This window comes from Hibiscus syriacus, unplaced genomic scaffold, assembly GCF_006381635.1.
Source record: "Hibiscus syriacus cultivar Baekdansim isolate YM2019G1 unplaced genomic scaffold, ASM638163v2 tig00111105_pilon, whole genome shotgun sequence".
Lineage (NCBI taxonomy): Eukaryota > Viridiplantae > Streptophyta > Magnoliopsida > Malvales > Malvaceae > Hibiscus > Hibiscus syriacus.
Window position 1 is genome coordinate 4,575,754 of NW_024062987.1, and position 20,181 is coordinate 4,595,934.

The window sequence follows — 20,181 nt, forward strand, 5'->3', positions numbered from 1 at the left end:
GAATTCAAAAATAAAAATAGTTAAAATGACCCGAGGATCCGGGTACCCGGATTTAAACACCCTTATTCAAGGTGACTATTAAACTGAGATAAAAATCAATATAACCTTTTGACTAACGGAATCAAACGTTGATCGTCACGATGCTTACATAACTATTTATAAAATTTATATGACAATTAACAATATTAATATGAAAGTTCACGATACTGTTATGGTAATACATGATGGACGATAATGTGGTAGATTAGCTTAATTGATTTTTTGGTTAAGTTTGAGAGTGTAATTAATTCTTTAAAGACTTAATAAAATTTAGAAAAAATAAAAAATATTTATATTTAAAATATAAAATATAAACAATTAGTAAGATATTTAATGTATTAAATATAAAAATAAAAAAAATTATTAAAAATTTTAATTTAATAATCAAATTGAGTGTAAAAAAATTAAGGGAACATATTAATTTTTTTCAAATGTTTGAGGGTTTCACATAGGGATGGGCATGAGACCCGAATCCAACTCGATCGGGTTAATTTTAAAAAAAAATTGGATTCGGGTCTGATCGGGTCAGATTTTTAAAGGTGATGTTCGGGTTGGGTCAGATTTGGGTTTAGGGTGAAAATATCTGACCCGATCCAAAAAATATAATTTTACCTTACATATTTAGGAATAATTATAATAATACCCTCTATATATTATTTTTAATTAAATCACTATTTTTATTTAATAAAAATAATATTTTTATTATTTTGGGTCGGATCGGGTTCATATTTTATCTCAAAAATAAAGTCGGATTCGAGTCTGGTGGAGGGTATATATTTTTCAGATCAGATCGAGTGAATAATGTAAAATTTTTGGATAAGATCGGGTTGACCTAAACCCGACCTATGCCCATCCGTAGTTTCACGTACCATTAAATCAAAAAGTTATTGTTAAAAGACTTTGAATTTATGCAAGTTAATTTAAAATTTTAGATATTTATAAAACAATTTTAATGAAAAGATTGAAAACATTTTTTTATATTTTCACTTATAATTGTTTTCAATTTTCATAAATTATTTTATAATTTTACAACCAAACACATTTTCTATTTTAAGAAAATAAAAATAAAAAATAATTTATATTTTCTAGAAACAAAAGCCATTAATTTCAGATAATAGCCGTTAAATTTATTATATTGAAGCATTTTTTTTTTTTTTGCTTCTTAGATAAGGAGAATTTGTGTTTTTATGGACACCCAAATGAGGCTTGGGAGGTAGCTTTTCCAGCAGAAGAAGTTCCGCCGGAGCTCCCTGAGCCAGCCTTGGGTATTAATTTTGCAAGAGGTGGAATGAACCGTAAAGACTGGGTTTCATTGGTTGCTGTGCATAGTGATTGTTGGTTGCTGTGCATAGTGATTGTTTGTTGCTCTCGGTGCCTTTCTACTTTGGGGCTCGACTTAATCGCAATGAGAGGTACATTGTTCTGGCATCTATGATCTATCTTTCCTCTCCTGGAATTGGAATGTTCATTATTACTTTTGCACAGATATTGTGTTTATGTTCTGAGTTTTCTTCTCTTGTTAGTTGCACCATACAATGATTTATTTTAGTCATAGATGTATAAGAGTATGATTTGACATTAAAGGAAGTTGTGTTGGGCTGAAATTAGGCAAGATAACCATTGGAGTTGTGATGATGATATAGGGTAGAATTTATTCTATCCAGGTCATTGTTTTATGTTTCTTCTAATCATTTTGTCTTTGAGCTAGACTAATAAATGTGGAACTGCTACAATGATGAAGAATATTGTTTGTTATTGGCTATGAATCCATGAATATGTGGTTTCTGCACGATTTCTTCTCCCCAATTACCTTTCCTTACAGACTTCATTTCGTAGGCTTTAAATTATTAAACTGTTGATTCCATACTGTTTGCTTAATATTTTGAGTTTATAAAACCCTGGTACATTTTAATCTCGCTAAGCCATGAACATTGTCTTTTGGGTTGCTGATATTCACGGAACTTTAGCTTGTATAGGAATCAGGGTGTCTATAGTGTTCTGTTAGGATTGAGGGAGAGTGCATTGTTGATTTGAACTTGAGGTGAGAGTGAAAGTGTGAAACACTCTAGAAGAAATTTTATTTGGGTGGAGGTTGGTGAATGATGGTCAAGCGTTTGGAAATGAGAAGTTTATGGTCATTTAAGGAGGTTCCCTTCCTGCATTTAATTTTCAGCAATGGAACATTAAATTGCACTTTAAGACACTACAAAGTGATGTTAATATCAGACTAGGAATCCTTATTTCACTTTATAGGTTTTGGCAAACCTTTGGATGCATGCAATCTAGGTGGGGTCTCTGTTCTAGCCACCAAGGCAGTAACCTGTACATTTTCAAAAAGTTCACCCCCAAAGCAATGCTAAAGTCCTTACTCGTACCTTATTATGAGTTCTGTTTAATCTAGATTCTAGTCATCCACATTTTTTATGGACTGTAAGATGGAAATATAGTAATTTTACCTTCTATTCTTAACTCAATAACCCTTTAAGACCACTGTCTCCTCCTTTTCGGGCTCTTTTATCCTCAATCTGGGAGACTACTCTGAGGGTACTCCTTCCTAAATAACCTGAGAAAGACACCCTGTTTTAATAAGTGCCACATGCGATCCCTGTTTTAATAAGTGCCACATGCGATGATTCTTATTCTAATTTAGTTAAGATGCTTAGCACTTAGTTGATGTTATTTGCTAATCATCACTGTTCCTTATTAGAGTGTGTGGTAGGATAGATATTCTAATCTTTTAATTGGGTGATACCTATTGTAAGTACATTTTCTTAACTACAACCTGGATTCAATGAAGGCCTCTTGTGGCATCCTTTCCCTGGTGCCCTCTCTCCTCCCTCTTCTTTTTCTCCCCATTCTAGCAGCCAAGGCAACAGCTTAATGGAAGTCACTAGCTCTCCCACCCTTTCCCTCGTAAATTTTGATTAATATCTCAAATTATCTCTACCTGGTTTTTTCCTTCTTCTTCCCTCCTCTTTTTTTGGTTCTTCCTGTTGTCCTAGGTCTCGTTCTGTTGTTCTTTTTGGCTAAAGTTATATTTTGAGGTTTCAGCGATAACATATTAGCCTGGAAAAAATATGATATTGATGGAAGAGACTTATAACAACTCTTTCAGTCATTGACGCTCCTTATATATCACATGAAATGATATATCTGCTAAAGTAGATAAAAGGTCAGGTTCAACCAGCACTTTTGATCTTTGAAATTAACTAATCGAGAGTCTCAAATTGGTAACTCCTTGTTCTACTTGTGCCGGACAACCTTGTCATGCATACATATTTTACAAGCATGCATTTTTTACCTGGAGGCTGGAAGGTTGCTTTCTTGTCTACCTGTTTCTGATTGTAGACTAGAAGTTGATGTGCCTTTCCAATGTTTTTTTTTTAATATTAATTAGAAAAGTTGTTTCGTTGGTAAGATCACAATTCACAAGGGACCCAGCAGGCCAGCACCAGCTACCACATTGTTGGTACCTGTGATGTCAAAGCTCTCTCTCTCTATTTTTTGAAACATTTTGTGGCCGGACTATATAAGTAAGGAGTTTTGTGTTTTTTACTCAACAGGAAGTGCTTATTTAGCATGATAAATGATCTTCCAACTGTCTTTGAAGTTGTAACTGGAAGGAAGCCTATCAAAGACAAGCCCACAGTGGAGAGTGGAAGCAAATCGCGAAACAGCACAAAGGTGAATTTGTGATGACCTCCCCATTCATGAGGATAATGAAAGCAATTTGAACTGTTAATGTGGAACTTTGTATCACCATTTCTTCTTTCACTTGATTAGTTTTGTATTTATGATTTTATCTTTTTGCTTCAGAGGTCAATTGATGGACAGCCAAGACACAACCCTAAGTTAGCTGATGAAAATTATGAGGAGAATGAAGAAGAGCAGGGTGATACATTTTGTGGCAGCTGTGGGGGAGGCTACAATTCTGATGAGTTTTGGATAGGTTGTGACAATTGTGAACGATGGTACCATGGAAAGTGTGTGAAGATAACATCAGCCAAGGCTGAACTGATTAAGTTTTACAAATGTCCATCGTGCACAAAAAGGCGAGGCAGTAGCAGCTGAAGGAGGGAGGGGCTAACCCAATTGTTTTATTCACAGATGTTTTAAAGCAACAGCTAAAATGAATGCAAATTCTTTTGGTACTGTAAAATCTTTCCTTGAATTGCAAACCAACTACTTTGGTCCTTTAGGTACATGAATGAGATGCAGTGACATAAAATGCATAGGATTTATGTAGATTAATACTTTTTATTACTATAACTTACATTATCGTGTTCAGCGGTAGTGAATGCACTCCAGTTTTCGAATTTCGGAATCTGAGTTGATAGTTGGTTGCACTTTTGTCCTAATGGCTGTTTTGGGTGGTGGATGGATTTAGCTTTTGTGTGCTTATTAATTCACATCTTGTTGATCAGTTTTCCTTTTATCTCCAGATTTGCCTCGTCTTTACTAAGTTGTAATAGAGCTATTCAAAGGGCAGGACTAATTGCCCAAGTCCAAAGGTACAATACTGTTTCTGACTGTTTTTAATTTTTATTTTCCGGACAAAAATTGAGCCTCCACTCCCTTTTTTCCTTTGGAGTTTGGACCTTTTCCAACCTCATAACTGCATTCTGAGTTCTCTAGCATTGGGTTACTTTCAATCCCAGGTGAGATTTGCTCAAGTTTGTTGCAGTCTGCCACATCGTCAGTAAGCAGCTTAATTTGGCGATTTGTTATTTCTGTTATTTTTATTTAGTACTGTGAATTTTTCCCAGCCGTCATCAATATCATCTCCAGCACGAGTTAGTCAGAACTGGTATGTCTTGAACTTTACACGTTCTATTGTTCTTTCAAGTCTAAGAAACTGCAACAAATCTGTTTTCTGGGTTTCTTTTCATGCCACGCAATGACATATTCTACTTTCTGCTCCACATTTTACTTAGATGTTGATTCAAAGTATTTAGGATATCCAGAGCTCTAAGTTGTTAAACTCAAACTTCAGTTTCGTTAATCGCATGATTTGATTTGCTTTCTGAATTCTAAGGTGAGCAAAGGGAGCTTAATAATAATAATATGGAATGAGCAGATCTTTTAGAAATAAACTTGATTATATATTGGTCGTTTGTAACATATTGGATGTTACTGACACAGAGGAGGATTGGCCTATGATCAGAGCACATATGGAGGAGGTGAAGAACCACAGCTTATTGGGAGGCTCATTACTTCAATTGAGATAATGAAAAATCATTTCATTTTTTAGTTGGAACTTTAGGCAGTTCTCAAAAAAAGATAGCGAAAAAGGACTCATCCCAGTCAGAGTTACAGTCTTACAGATGTATATGTCCAGTTTAATGAATGAGGAGCCACGAGATCACATGAAGTAAGGACCTTGGAAACCCATATCACGAAGATCGTGATTGAAGATAAGGTTCTGAAAGTCATGACTAGGTTTGGAAGAAGACACACAACCCTTGCGATGCAAGGTGGTGAGGGTGGCATTAAAGTCGAATATGAGGAGCCAAGGGGAATGGATAGAGGAAGCAAGAGCATGAAGACAGGACCAAAGATATTTTCTTTTAGAGGGAGTGGGACTAGCATAAATTAACGAAGTTAAAGAAGAGTTACCATTAGAGGTTAAAGTATAATGAAAATGAATAAATTGAAAGTGATTGATAAGAATTTCGATATGTACCGAGAGATACCAGCAAAGTCAAATGTCACCAGAGAACACAAAGGCCTCAACACGATGGGAGAAAGGGAAACCAAGAGTAGAAATGGCACCATCTTCGCTTTGGCGTTCACCTCCTTTATCCCCCTAAAGTAATTCCATTTTTAATTGCATAAAGAGAAAAGAACAAAAAACCCTTATTTTCTTTAGGTTTAATTTGAAGTTTTCGTATTGTTTTCAGGTGGTGCATTTGAATAAGAGAAAATGGATTGAAGAAACAACATACCCACATTTCACAATGATTGGTCAAAGCTTGGGATCAGTTTATTTTATATTGGGAAGCCTTAACCAAGTTTACACCTTTGTACTATTTTGATACGAGTGGATACGCTTTTACTTACCCAATTGCACGTTTATTTGGGTGCAAAGTTATCTGTTATACTCATTATACTACTGTCAGTCTAGACATGATTTCCCGAGTTCGTCAACGAAGCTCTATCTACAATAATGATGCCTTAATCGCTAGAAGGTTTGCTTTCGCTTGATCATCTTCCCAGTATTATTTAGTGATACGAATTTGTATGCTTTAGATAGCTAGATTGAATTGTTTGGTTGCATTGCTAGTTTAATCATATTCTCTTCTTTCATATTAGTTTTCTTTTTGTTTTGAGTATGATTTGCATATCGAAAAGCTTTTAACATTTTGCACGAATTTGGTGCATTAATCTGTATTTGTTAAGAATACATTCTTAAACTACTACTTACCTGCCATATTTGAATTGATTGTCTACAACTATATAGGGTTTTCTTCTAGTGATTGTTCCTGTTCAATAACTTTTAACGTTTTATTATACCACTGCTTGATTTATTTTCATGGTTGACAACTAAAACTATCATTATTTTTATACTTTGGTGGAAACTTGATGTGCATAAATCATGATAACGTAGTTCATTAATAGAGCAGCCTAATTGCTTGCTTGGGTCTTAGAGTTATATCTGGCTTCTGATCTTGTCATCTGGATCCTGATAGTATCCTTCCTTGGCAGCACATGGTTATTCCGGTGCAAAATTAACTATTATACAGTTTTTAGCAGGATGTATGGAATGGTGGGCTCTTGTGCACATCTTGTAATGGTTAACTCTTCATGGACTCAATCTCACATCGAGAAGCTTTGGGAAATTCCTAAGCGTATTAAGCGGGTTTATCCACCTTGTGATACTTCAGGACTTCAGGTTCTGTTTCTCATCATTCATCACAATCCTGACTTCATTTTGTAAGTTTCTATCTTTTTTGTGCCTTTTATCTGTGGTCTCATATCAATTTACATCTGAAACAGGCACTACCTTTAGAAAGACCGGTGGAAACTCCAAAAATTATCTGTTGCACAATATTGTCCAGAGAAGGTGCACATACTTAAAATATCTTCAAACTAAATGTCCAACAACTATGTTGTCTCAGTTTTGGACCTTGATTAGGTCTAGCAACTCTTTACAGTTCAATTCTTTTGACACAGGCACATGGTCTTCAACTCGAGGCCTTCTCTGTCGCCATAAAAAAAATAGATGCCGACTTTCCAAGACCTAAGCTGCAGTTTGTTGGTAGTTGCCGGAATCAATCAGATGAGGGAAGACTTCAGAATCTGAAAGACAGAGCAGTGCAATTGAACATTCAGGACAATGTGGAATTCCATAAAAATGTGATGTATTGGTAGGAGGAACTGCCAATTTAGCTACATCGACAATTACATAAAGTTTGGTTGGTTTTCCCTCTAAATGAAAATCATCCAAAAATTTATAATCAGCAGAGAACCGACCATCTCCATTTGCATAATTGCTATGTTTCTGATTGCTCGTGCATTGTGATGTTAGGATATCCTAGGAGCTTATATGCATTTGAACCCTTAGCTTCATTGATTTCATACCCTATGCAGGGGCTTGGTAAGACTTTTGGGGGGTGCTGTTGCCGGAATCCACTCGATGATAGACGAGCATTTTGTCATTAGTGATGTAGAGTACATGGCTGCAGGAGCCATACCAATTGGTGGCGCTCATGGAAACTGATTTTTTTCTTATTTTCCTATTGTAAGTACTTTTCTGTTTATAAATTGTTTTTATATTCTAATTTTGCTCGCTCCCCTTTTCAGCTCATAATTCTGCTGGCCCCAGAGTGGACATTGTTTTAGATGAAGATGGACAACAAACAGGATTTCTTGCTGAAAATATAGAAGAGTATGCAGATGCAATCTTGAAAATCGTAAAGATGCCCGAGCCTGAAAGACTAAAGATAACTACAGCAGCAAGGCCAAGAGCTAGTAGATTTTCCGAGCAGAGATTTTACGATGATCTAAAAGCCGCAATCTGACCAGTTATATGTCATTCTTCCTAGTGATATAGGATTGCATTAGACTCACACTGACGTAGAAAACAGTTGTTATTGGGTTTCTTGATCGTTCTATTACTGCTCTATTTTATTTCATTTCAAGATGATCATGTTTCTTTAACATTAACATTAATTTGTGTTCCATTTGCATAATTTTGGAATTGAAAGAACCTAAAAAATCTATTTTATTCTATTTCATTTCAAGATGATCATATGTCATTCTATTACTGCTTCTATTAATCATAATTGGATTGATCTTATTTTTAAGAGGATCAATTTGTATAATTTTGGAATTGAAAGAACCTAAAATATATATTTTACCATTAACATTTGTATCCTTTTCATTAAAAAAATATTATTTTTTCAATTTCAAATGATACACAATATTTTTTGAATCAGTTTAAAGCTTCTACTCAATTTTAAATAATTAAAATTAGTTTAAAGTTGCACATTAATTTTTGAATCAGTTTAAAGTGTCTACTTAATTTTAAGTAATTATCACAAGTTTAAATATATAAATTAAATAATAGGTGGCATAGGGGCATGCCTTGTGTATTCTTATTTTATTTTATTCCATTTGTGTTATTCAAGCAAAAGTTCTCATCGTACAGTTCATGCAAAAACCGTGAAGGTATTGCTTCTGGTTTCCTCGCCTTGTGAGTCAACACTTAAATAATCTTCAAATTTTAAAGACAACCAAAAAGAGAACAAAGCTTTGTCTTGTTTACTTCTGCTCTAAAATCAAGCTTCTCCGACCAATAATTGAACACCATGAAGAAAACTGAAGATCAGCTTTGTGGAGAAAGCACCCAACAGTTTGACATTGAAGTACTTTTACAAGACGCCGATGCTTTCGAAAATGTCTTCTTTCCCTCAACCCACATGGACTACAGTCTCACGAACCTCAACGAAATCATCGATTTTGACGAACTGCAATCGATCCTAGACGAGGAAAAAGACCAAGGAATGCATTCGGTCATCGGAAAAGAAGGTTGCGGTTCTAGCGGCAGCCATGACTGTACCACCGTAGTGGCTGCCGCTCATGGTGAACCAATGCACGTTAAACGTAAACCAAAAAACGAACAACAAGCGATCAAGAAGTGGAAAACGAGAAAGAGGATTCAGAAGGGTACTCCGGAAGCTTATGAAAAGAAGGAATTACATAAAATCAAAAACAGAGAGGCAGCTGCTCGTGCATTTGCACAAAAGAAGGTAACTTTGAGGCCACCAGCTTCTCATTAGTTGCATTAATCCCACTGATAAAAGCTTAATGAGATTATTGTTTGCATAACCCCCGGTTTAAAATCTAATTTTTTTTCCACATTAGGCTTACGTGGAGTGGCTAGAATTAGAGGTGCAGAAATACCGCAAGAAGAACACAGATTTGAAAAGGCTGCTTCTGGTAATTAATTGGAAATATAACAATACATATGATATTATAATTCCTATAATAAGGAATATACTTATATATTTTCTGTTGTTTATAACTTAGTTCGCCGAAAGTAGCACAGGCTTAGACATGCCTCCAAAACAACTAAGAAGGATAAGCTCTGGACTGCTGTAGATGTCAGGCAAAGCCAACCGTCAGCAAATGAAACCTTCGAACAAGAAAGTAAATTGTAAAAAGATTAATTACTCTATATGGAACTGTGCGCGTATATATATATATATATATATTCTCAAATTCTCATTCTCTCTAACTTAACAATATATGAACTAATTAAAGAATGAAGCTTTCTTCCAAATTATCTGCCATAACAGGGTATTATAAAAATGGCTTTGGATGTTCTGTTTCCCGACATGTCCATAATACCCTGTATCCTCCATCAATACCCAATATTTTGCTCCTTTATTTGTATTTAAACTTATGATTTCAATGATTAAAGTAATCTTGTTATCCATAAAATATTTAAAGTGATTGACAAATAATTAGGAGTCATTACAACAATAGTACAGCTACAACTTAAGTTACGGTTAAATTTTTTAACTCCACTCAAACGAAAAAAGAAAAAAAAAGCGTAACCTCCGGTTTCAGTGCTCAATATTTCTCTAACTGCTGCCCGTTACATCTGCTCTTCCCCCCGTACCTCCCATATAAAAAATAGGGTAAATTATACATTTAGTACTTAAACTATTAGTTTTATCTTTTTGAATACCTAAACTTTCAATTTTTTCAAAATCATACCTACGTTTAGTTTTTGTTTCATTTTAATATTCAACCGTTAAAATGTTAATGCGATTAGTATCTAAACTATCAGTTTAGGTCATTTTTAGTACTTAAACTTTCAATTTTTTTCAAAACATCATGTTAAATTTTGAATAGGGAAACTAAAATGAAACAAAAAATAACTTTAGATATGGTTTTAAAAAAATTAAAAATTTAGGTACTAAAACAGACCAAAATCAATAGTCTAGGTACTAAATGCATAACATATCCTAGAAAATATTGAACAAAACAAATAAAAATATACATTTATTTTTATGAAAAGAAATGTAACTTCCACCATGGTTCAATGCTGATTTATTTGATTTTATTTATTTTGAAAAAAGAGGCAGTTATAACAACCTTTCCACTTCTATACCAACTCTACCCTACTCAAGTAACAAACTGAACTGAATCAATTAAAAAATGTTTTTAAAAAATGTTTTCATTTATTTAAGTAATAAGAGAGAAGCAGAAACAAACGCAGCAGAGCGACTCTACGACTCACACCACCACTCTTTCAATTTCCATTTTAACTTCAAAATCAATTTGATTTTGGTTTTGAGTTTTTGAATTCGTTTCTTTTCCATTGGTGTCTAGAGATGATCGATGGTGGTGGTCGAGTGAGGAATACATGGAGCCCCAAAGAAGACGCTAACCTTATCAAGCTAGTGGAACAGCATGGCCCAAAGAACTGGTCCATTATAAGCGCCGGAATCCCTGGAAGATCAAGCAAGTCTTGCCGCCTACGGTGGCACAACCAAGTCAGCCCTGCCGTGCAGCACCATCCCTTTCAGCCTGCTGAGGATGCTGTTATCATCAAAGCACACGCTATTCATGGGAATAAATGGGCCACCATCGCTAGGCTATTGCCCGGACGTACTGATAATGCTATAAAAAATCGTTGGAACTCTGCCTTATGCCGGAGACGAGAAACAGAGAGGTCATCGGGATCGTCCAAGTCAAAACCGAGCCGGGATGCGTCCCAGTCAAATTCAGGGAACAAGAAGCAGTGCTTGGAAAGGGTTTCGCTTGAGCATGAGAGTGCAGGACTGGTGGTGCCCAATATGCAGTTGACGCTGTCTCCACCGAGTGACGGCTTCGCATCGGAACACATGGAGGAAAAAGGGGAGGATAAGGAGAAAGAAACAGCAATAATACCGGTGGTTAAGAGAGAGGACTGGTACGTAGGTGCTGAGAAAAGAATGGTGGAGATGGACGAGAGTTGCATGTTGACAATCATGCGACGATTGATCAAAGAGGAGGTTAAGAGTTACATTGAATCATTAATAGCTGATGCAAACACTTAACCATAATAGTTTTCCCTTCTCATTTGAGTTTTCATTTTTCTTAAAGCACTGGGGTAGCTCTAGAAAAAAATGGAGAAAATTGGCGTCGAAAAGTAGAAAAATATAAATTTTGAATGTAATTTATAAGAGAAAAAAATATTGAAAACCCAGAAAAAGAGCTTTACTGTATCAATCTGTCTTTGGGCAAACATAAATATATGCACTTGATTGATTCTCACAGGTGTTTGTTTTTTTACCTTTTCCAAAATCCATTACGTACCCATAACCATATGATAAAATATTCGGCAGATTAGCTAAAGTAGTTGGGAAAACACCAATCAGAGAGATAAAGATGAAAGGGTTAAGTATTTAGCTAAAAAGTCGATAACATTGCCGAAGTGATGAAGAAGCCAAGGTTCGGCACAAAATGCAGAACAAAACCATGAAAATATTACAATGAACTTAAATCCTTTAACAAAACAAAGTACCCATCAAACAAGTATGTCATCTGAAGACAAAGAGAGATCTGATCGCTAAGTCTAAAGAAAATTAGTCTACTTAGATCTTTGTCTCATCTTTCTTCTCTTCCTCTTCAAACGCCTCATGCGCTTCTTCTTCCACTGAAATTACCAAAAATAATAAACAAAAGAAAGATAGAGAAAAACCCATCAGACGTCTCAATAAAAAATCAACAAAATTATCAGAAACATGTGGAGCTTTCTTACCTTAGCTCTCATGGTGAAAAAAATTCAATTTTCGTCCGGTTTCGCAGTCCCAGAGATTAGTGTCTTCTAGAGGGTACGCGGCGATAATGAGAAGATGAGCACCATCTTGTAAAGACTGTATATATCAAAATCGTAAAAACCCTAGATGCCTCCATAGTGAAGAAATTGGGCTTTGAGATTATATTGGGTGAAGGGATTCTACCCAAATTTCAGCCCAAAATCAAGACCTTATTTTATGTAAGACCAAGTCAGACTATATCAGATTTATACTATAAAAATGTGGATCAAATTAAAATCGGATGGAAGGTATATATTTTTCGGATCGAGTCGATTTCAAGTGGAGGCTATATATATTTTGGGTCAGACCTGGTTGACCAAAAACCCGGCCCAACTCAATCCGTTGTCTTCCCAACTTTGAACTTGGCATCAAATTAAATTTAATAAAAAATTTATTATAATATTTTTAATTATAGAAAATTTGAATATCAAATTGTATTCGTAAAAATTTAACCTGTTAAAAATAAAGGTGATTTGATAAGATTTATTCCCAAACAAATTTATATTTTGTCAACAAAACACTATAATATTATATTTTCATTAAATAAAATAATATAATATTTTAAATGATGTATAAAAAAATTTCAAATATAATTTCACATTCGACATTACAATACATTTGAATGATTAGCAAAGGTAGAGAGGACAGGGACACGGCCCACAGGGTGACAGTGGGAATGGTTATCATATGAGTTTTGAGGAAATGAGTAAGAATTAAGCCAAAGGCTTGTTAACACCACCACCATGTTTTATGGGCGGCACAGTTAGCCGAACTGAAGCCGCCACTCTGTCCTACATTGTCATCACCTTTTCACAAAAACCCTTTTGATTCCTGATATTATTCAAACTTTATCTAAGGAGATAGATAATAGGTTTAAACACTATCAAGCTACCAATCAACGAGAGAAATCTCTTATACATATGGAATTTGGCTAAAATCATACACGTGATTCCTGATTCAATTCGTATGAAAGATTCTGGCTAAAACTGTCAATGCATTCTTCGCAATCAGCCGAGAGTCCATCGAAAGGCTTTGTGATAACACGATCATCATCGGTGCTTCCCATAGCGGAGGTGTACCAAGCCAAGCATGCTCGAGCAAGGGCCAAATCATGTTGAAGCTGGATCATCTTCCTTTGCAACACAGCTATGGCACCAATGCAACCATAGACCGGGTCCCCAAGCCTTACTTCGGCCACATACGCTAGGGAATTCACTGTGTCTTCCTGCTGCTCTTCGGGCACTTCGATCAGGATCTTGCTCACGTTGCTAGCACCGAAAACTTTGTGCACTTTGGCGAATTTCTTCGGCTCATCTGATCGGAAATAGGGTGCGAAAATACAGTTGGGAATGCACCTCCTTTTCAAGAGCTTGCAGGCGGCACAGGAAGAAGCGGAACGTGGCTCATTGCTTCATATATTACTCTGCCCAACTCTTTGTTTTTTCAAGGCTTTAACTTCAGCTCGAGAAATTTCCATTTCTACAGAGAAAATAAATGGTTTACCTCTAGGTTAGTTAAGAACGAAATAGTCTTGGGTCCATTTTCACAAAGAAAATTTCCATCAATCTTAATGAAATAACAATCGAGGATTTTAAAAAGGACAAGAGACAGTATTTGTTTTGTATGTAGGTATGATGGAAGTGGGGGCACCATTATAAATATTTATGGGCGTTGTTTGGTTGAGAAATTATGGTTCATAAGGTAAATGGATAAGACTTTCATTTCAATGAAAGAAACAAGCTTTTACAATAGAAGTTTGGAGTCCCTCCATGAGAAATTTGGAATAATTTTTATCTTATATCTATTTTATAAGGGTAAACTACCCGAATAGTCATTAATGTTTGAGTAAATTTATGTTTTTCCCACTAAAATTTCAAAAGTAACAAATTGGATACTAATATTATCGATTTATAACAAATCGGTCACTGGTTGTTAAGAGATGTTGCAACAGTAATGGAAAAGTGAAGTGGCATGTTAAACTGGTGACCTAACACCATTTTTTTTCATACATTTTACTTCAAGCTTTTGACTGGCCTTTAAGAAGAAAAAAATGAAGAAAAAAGTTAAATAAAAGAGGGAAGAAGAGAAACTTTTTATACTTTTCTTTTGTTATTTACAAGTGTAGGATTTGAGAGCTTAAGGAAATAGAAAGAGTAGTTTCTTGGACATTGTTGCATCCTGGTGTTTTTTGGGTTTGGATCGTTGTATGAATTTATAAAACCCATGAACTTAACAATGATATTAGCAATTAAAGAATGAAAGTTGGAAATTGCAGATAGGGCTCATTCCAAACCACCATGATTTTTCTTTGGCTGAAACCTTTAAAAATGATGTATGACTTATCATATGAGATTTTCACCTTCTCTCTGTCGGTACCAAGATTAACACTAATGCAATACTAAAATTTATTGTTTGATGGAACGGAGTTTATAGCCTATTAAATAGTGGCAAAATCTCCACGGTCAGATTGATCAACCTTCATCGTTTTACATTTTGCTGATATTTGTTAAACTAAACAAAAAAGTAATGAGTAGAGTGTAAAAGCAATTGACCAGTGTCATCTTCAAGCTTTAGTTGTTGTAAAAAATTAAATTAAAGATCAAGAGAAGATTAATGGTATATATAAAATATAAAACATCAATAAAATGATACTAATGTTCATCATCATCAGCACCGCAACAAGAACATCATCAGTTCCAACACCATAACTTGAAAGAAGATGAACAAACTGGCAACAGCGGTGCAATCGTATGCAAAGAGCTATGATGGTGAAGGTGAGATGGGTAGAAGGCCAAGAGACAGGCATACTGGATCTAAGGACAAGCCTAAGCCATCCATTAATATCACTCGAGACAGCACTCTACACACCCATGTGATGGAGATCGACGACAGATGCAATGTCATAGATAGCGCCACCATGTCCGCCAGACAGCGCTGAAGAGGGGTTTGTAACATGAATGTGATTATGACTAATGTTACACTTCAGCAACCTGCCTTGACTGGTGCAGTTGTGACTTGCGTGCTTACGTGGGCGTTTCAAGATATTATAGTTGTCAGGTTCGTTTTTGCCTCCATCGGCATCGCCTTCGGTGACAGGTCTAACCATATACTTAGCCGACGAACAAGGCCAATTCGTAGGTGGAAGTGTTGTTGGGACACAAACTGGTTCAGGTCCTGTTGTGATTATGAAATATAACAACTTATTTTAGTAACGCTGCTTATGAGTGGCTTTCATTAGAAGAAGAAGAAGAAGAACTACCGTAACTCCCGATGCAAGGCAGTGCGATTGAATCCTCATCGGATGTAGTCCGTGGATAAAAACAGCAACAACAAGTGTCACCGGAATGAAATGCGTCATTTTTTCATGGACTCCAACAAAATCTTCTCAATTCTATTCAGTTACCAAATGGAACATGAATTTTCTCAGAAATTTCTACAAAAAAAGATGAACAAAAATAGGGTAAACTAGATTAAGGGGTTGGGTTTTTTTTTAAATTTAAAGAGTTGACTCATCAATAAAATTTGGAATGTGGCTAAGTAAGCACTTAACGAGCCACATAATTTTTCCGTCAACCATGTTAATGGTTGTTATGTTATGTTTTTAAATTTCAATAGGGAAAACGAAAATTTACTTAAACATTAGTGATTGTTCATATAGTTTATCCATTTGTAATTCATATTCAAAATTTATAATTATCAATTTTAACCTCATCTTTTAAATTTAAATAATAAAAATACATAAATTTATTAAATTTATATCAATTAAATTACTATTAATTTGTTAAAAATCTATTTAATAGAAGCCTATAAAATTATTCGAATATAAAAATTCCATGGTGATACTTGAAAGTAATTTGTGGAACATTATATATCAAAACTGAGAGGGAAAACACTGAGATTGATGGTCTATTTAGTAATGCTTATTAATGCATGGACTCCACTCAATTGTTTAATTATATTATATTTTAATAATTTAATACTAATATCCTTAAAAAAAGGAATTTATTACTTGATACTTTATTTTCATTACTTAAAACTAAATAAAATTCATTGTTTATATATTAAAATATTGATAGCGAGTTATTATAAAATATATTTTTATCATAGTTTAAGTTGATATATTTTATATATCATAGTATTAATGAGCATAAATATAATTTAAATTTTATATTTTAAATTTACAACATAATACTTATAATATATATTTTATCTTTTCAAATTCACTTTTTAAAACTAATATCAAATAGTTAAATTTTAAATTGTATTTTTAAAAATTCTTTTAAAACTCACTTCTAAAAAATAATATCAAACTTATCGCGAACGATGTAAGTTTTTCTTTTCCCAGCAAAAATGTTTTTCTCCCCTGATTCGGGCATTTTATTTCCATTTTTTCACAATTAATTTATTTCACAATACTCAACCTTAATTATTCAATGTTATTCACAAAACACTTCCTTCAAATTAAGTTTAATGGCTAATGACAATTAGAAGTAATTAAATATATATAATAATTTGTTTAACTTTAAAACTAGGAGATAAATTAATGTGTTTAAATTGCTTTTGAAAAAAATATCAGTTGAAATCACTTGACAAAATTTGTGTGGTGGGAAACCCAAATTTGCCCGTCGTGTCGTTTGCTCCAAAGTCGAAACCCACTTTTAACACAAAAAAACAACATTATATTGGTTCCGTCCGATGGTTGTCGAACGGACGGTGATTGAATTACTCTTGTGTTTCCACAGAGAATAAAGGGGAAATGGGCCGGCGCAATTAAATTAGATACTATGGAAGTTCGCTTTTTTATTCAATATCACCAAATAAAATATTATTTGTCATTTTAGCACCCATATACGATAATTCTCGAATTAACACCTTTTTTTTTGAGAAAATCGCCTCAGTGACCAAAAAAAAGTTATAATATACGATTTTAACCAACTTTTTTTGGATTTGCCAAAATGACCAACAAATTCGCAACGCGAAATAAAAATCGCAACGCGATCCCCAGAATCGCAAATTAGTTTCCAAAATCGCAACGCGATTCTTGAAAATCGCGATGCGATAGTACAAATTCGCATTGCGATTTTCCATAATCGCAACGCGAATATGAAAATCGCAACGCGAACACATAAATCGCAACGCGTATCCGTAAATCGCAACGTGTATCCGTAAATCGCAACGCGTATGGGTAAATCGCAATGCGTATCCGTATATCGCAACGCGTATCCGTAAATCGCAACGCGTATCCGTAAACCGCAACGTGTATCCGTAAATCGCAACGCGTATCCGTAAATCGCAATGCGTATCCGTAAATCGCAACGCGTATCCGTAAATCGCAACGATAATCCGTAAATCGCAACGCGTATCCGTAAATCGCAACGATAATCCGTAAATCGCAACGAGAATCTGTAAATCGCAACGATAATCCGTAAATCGCAACGAGAATCTGTAAATCACAACACTGAAATTTTGGGTATATAACACTGAAATCATAAACTAAATCCCTAAATCGCAACTCATTCCATCTCCATCTATCACTCTCTCCGGCGACATCCGTTCCTATATCCAACGACATCCTTCCCAATCCGGCAACAGGTTTTAGTTTCGCAGCTCGTCTGTTTAGTAAATTAATTTACAACCATGAAATCATCTAATGTTGATCATGTTTGGATAGATTTGTGTTTTGGAGGGTCATGGGATAATGTTCATGGTGTTTTACAATATATGCCTTTACCCATGAATCTTCAACTAAAATTGTCTTTACAAAAGTTAACTTATGAAACTCTAATGCTACGTGTTTCAAATAAATTGAATTTAGAGCCCCTAAGTGGATTTAGGCTATCTTATCAGAGAAATGGTAAAGTTTATTTGTTAACCGACAATGAAGATGTTGAACGATTCATTGCTTACATTAGTGTTTCACAAGATGATGTTACATTGTATGTTGTTGAACCTAGAAGTAGTATTGTTGGGTCAGTAGCGGGTAGTAATCAACTAAGTTTTTCTCAAAACCCACAACCTTTCTCTAATCCAAATCCCAATCAACTTTCAGCACCAAATTCCGGTTTTCGTATTGACCAGTTAGACGATGATGAGCCAACAGAAAAAATTGTGAGTACTAGTCAGTATTCGAAATTTGGTCTTGGTCAATATCCGGACTTTGATATTGGTCAATACACGGATTTTGATGATGTTTCAGAAGAAGAAACAGACCATGCGTGTAATGATATTGATATTGGTCAATACCCGAATTTTGATGATGAAACAGCCGTTGCCGAAGAATGTAATGTTGATGATAATGAGGAGGAAGTTACGACTGTGAATGAACATGTTGAACATCCATTCTGTAATTCATATAATCCTGAAGAAGAAAAAGAAGAAGAAAAAGTCCCCGAAGAAAAGAAAATGCCACGGGCGTATAACTGGAATATGCCAGAATTACTTCAGATACCGGAAGAAGAGTTGATAAAGAAAGCAGTTGATTGTTACACAAAAGTTATTCGTATCAAGAAAGATGATTGTTTTGATACAAAGGAAGACTTGAAGATAGCTTTATATACGAAATGTGTGGAAGATGGCTATCAACTAAAAGTTAACAAATCAAGCAAAGATCGTTTCGAAACAAGGTGTATGATTGACAAAAACTGTACGTGGCGTATGATTGCAAAGAGAATAAAAGATTGCAAAATGTTTCAAGTTAGGACTTTTATTGATAAACATACATGTTCAAGAACCCAAGTTTTTCCTCACCATAGACAGGCAAACAAAAAGGTGTTGGGTGGTTTTCTGGCTGAGTTAATGTTTTTGAATGGCAGGGTATATCGGGGACATGAAATTATGACTGACATGAATGCTCGGTTCAAGATTAGTATATCATATTCTCAAGCTTGGAGAGCCAAATTTTATGCCTTGGAATTGTTGAGGGGGTCGCCAGAAGCATCGTTTGCCCAACTGCCGGCTTATTGTCACAATTTAAAGCTGAAAAATCCTGGGTCGGTAACTCATATCAAAACAGATAGAGATGGACGCTTTGAGTTGCTGTTTATCGCCATTGGTGCTACGGTTAGTAAATCAATATAATTTTGTTGACTCATTTTTGTTAGTTACATGCATTTCACATTTAAATGATTATATTTCTTGTGTATATTATTTTGTAGATTCGTTCGTTTATTACTTGCATGCGCCCAGTTATTATAGTTGACGGAGCACATTTGAAAGGTCGATACCTTGGAGTAAACTTATTAGCAGTAGCCATGGATGCTAACAATGGGATATTGCCAATAGCTTACGGGGTTGGCAAATCTGAAACCTCTGATTCATGGACATGGTTTATGGGGCATCTTAGGGATTGCATAGGTCCTATTAGCAATATGACAATCATATCCGATAGGGCAAACTCAATTGACAACGCTGTTAGAAGGTGTTTCCCAGATGCTTTTCATGGACTTTGTGGTGTTCATTTGTATAGAAATCTAAAATCAAGGTCTGCTGGTATAAAAAAGCACAAATGGACATACTGGAAGGCTGTAAAAGCTTATCGGGAAGTGGATTTCAATAAGCATATAAATTGTTTAAGACGTGTTTTGCCTCAGTGTGCTCAAACACTAGAAGATGTCGGGTTTGAAAGATGGTCAAGAGTACATCAACTTGGAGCAAGATATGGTTTCATGACGTCTAATAGTGCAGAATCAATCAACGCTCTAAGTCGTCATTCCCGGAAATTACCCATTACTATGTTAATGGAGTTTTTTGGAGCCTCTATTCAACAGTGGTACTACAAGAAAAGAAACCATGCATGTATTATTTCTTTGAATTCGTAACTTATCATATT

At 35.0% G+C, this 20,181-nt stretch overlaps 1 protein-coding gene, 1 long non-coding RNA gene and 3 pseudogenes across 2 annotated transcripts; 3 read left to right on the forward strand and 2 right to left on the reverse strand.

The window, feature by feature from the left end:
- Positions 1–224: 224 nt before the first annotated feature.
- On the forward strand, positions 225–4,372 carry LOC120153749 (annotated as a pseudogene).
- Positions 4,373–6,733: 2,361 nt separating this feature from the next.
- LOC120153866 lies at positions 6,734–8,149 on the forward strand (annotated as a pseudogene).
- Positions 8,150–10,779: 2,630 nt separating this feature from the next.
- On the forward strand, positions 10,780–11,631 carry LOC120153906 (transcription factor MYB73-like). The gene has a single exon (XM_039165770.1). It carries the CDS (start codon positions 10,884–10,886, stop codon positions 11,589–11,591), a length of 708 nt encoding a protein of 235 aa, XP_039021701.1. The 5' UTR covers positions 10,780–10,883; the 3' UTR covers positions 11,592–11,631.
- Positions 11,632–12,015: 384 nt separating this feature from the next.
- Positions 12,016–12,402, reverse strand: LOC120153844. The gene is made up of 2 exons (XR_005518823.1): positions 12,296–12,402; positions 12,016–12,190 (listed from the first exon to the last, which is right to left on the reverse strand). It is a non-coding gene; the product is annotated as an uncharacterized LOC120153844 (long non-coding RNA).
- An 863-nt stretch (positions 12,403–13,265) lies between these two features.
- LOC120153962 lies at positions 13,266–13,764 on the reverse strand (annotated as a pseudogene).
- Positions 13,765–20,181: the final 6,417 nt, after the last annotated feature.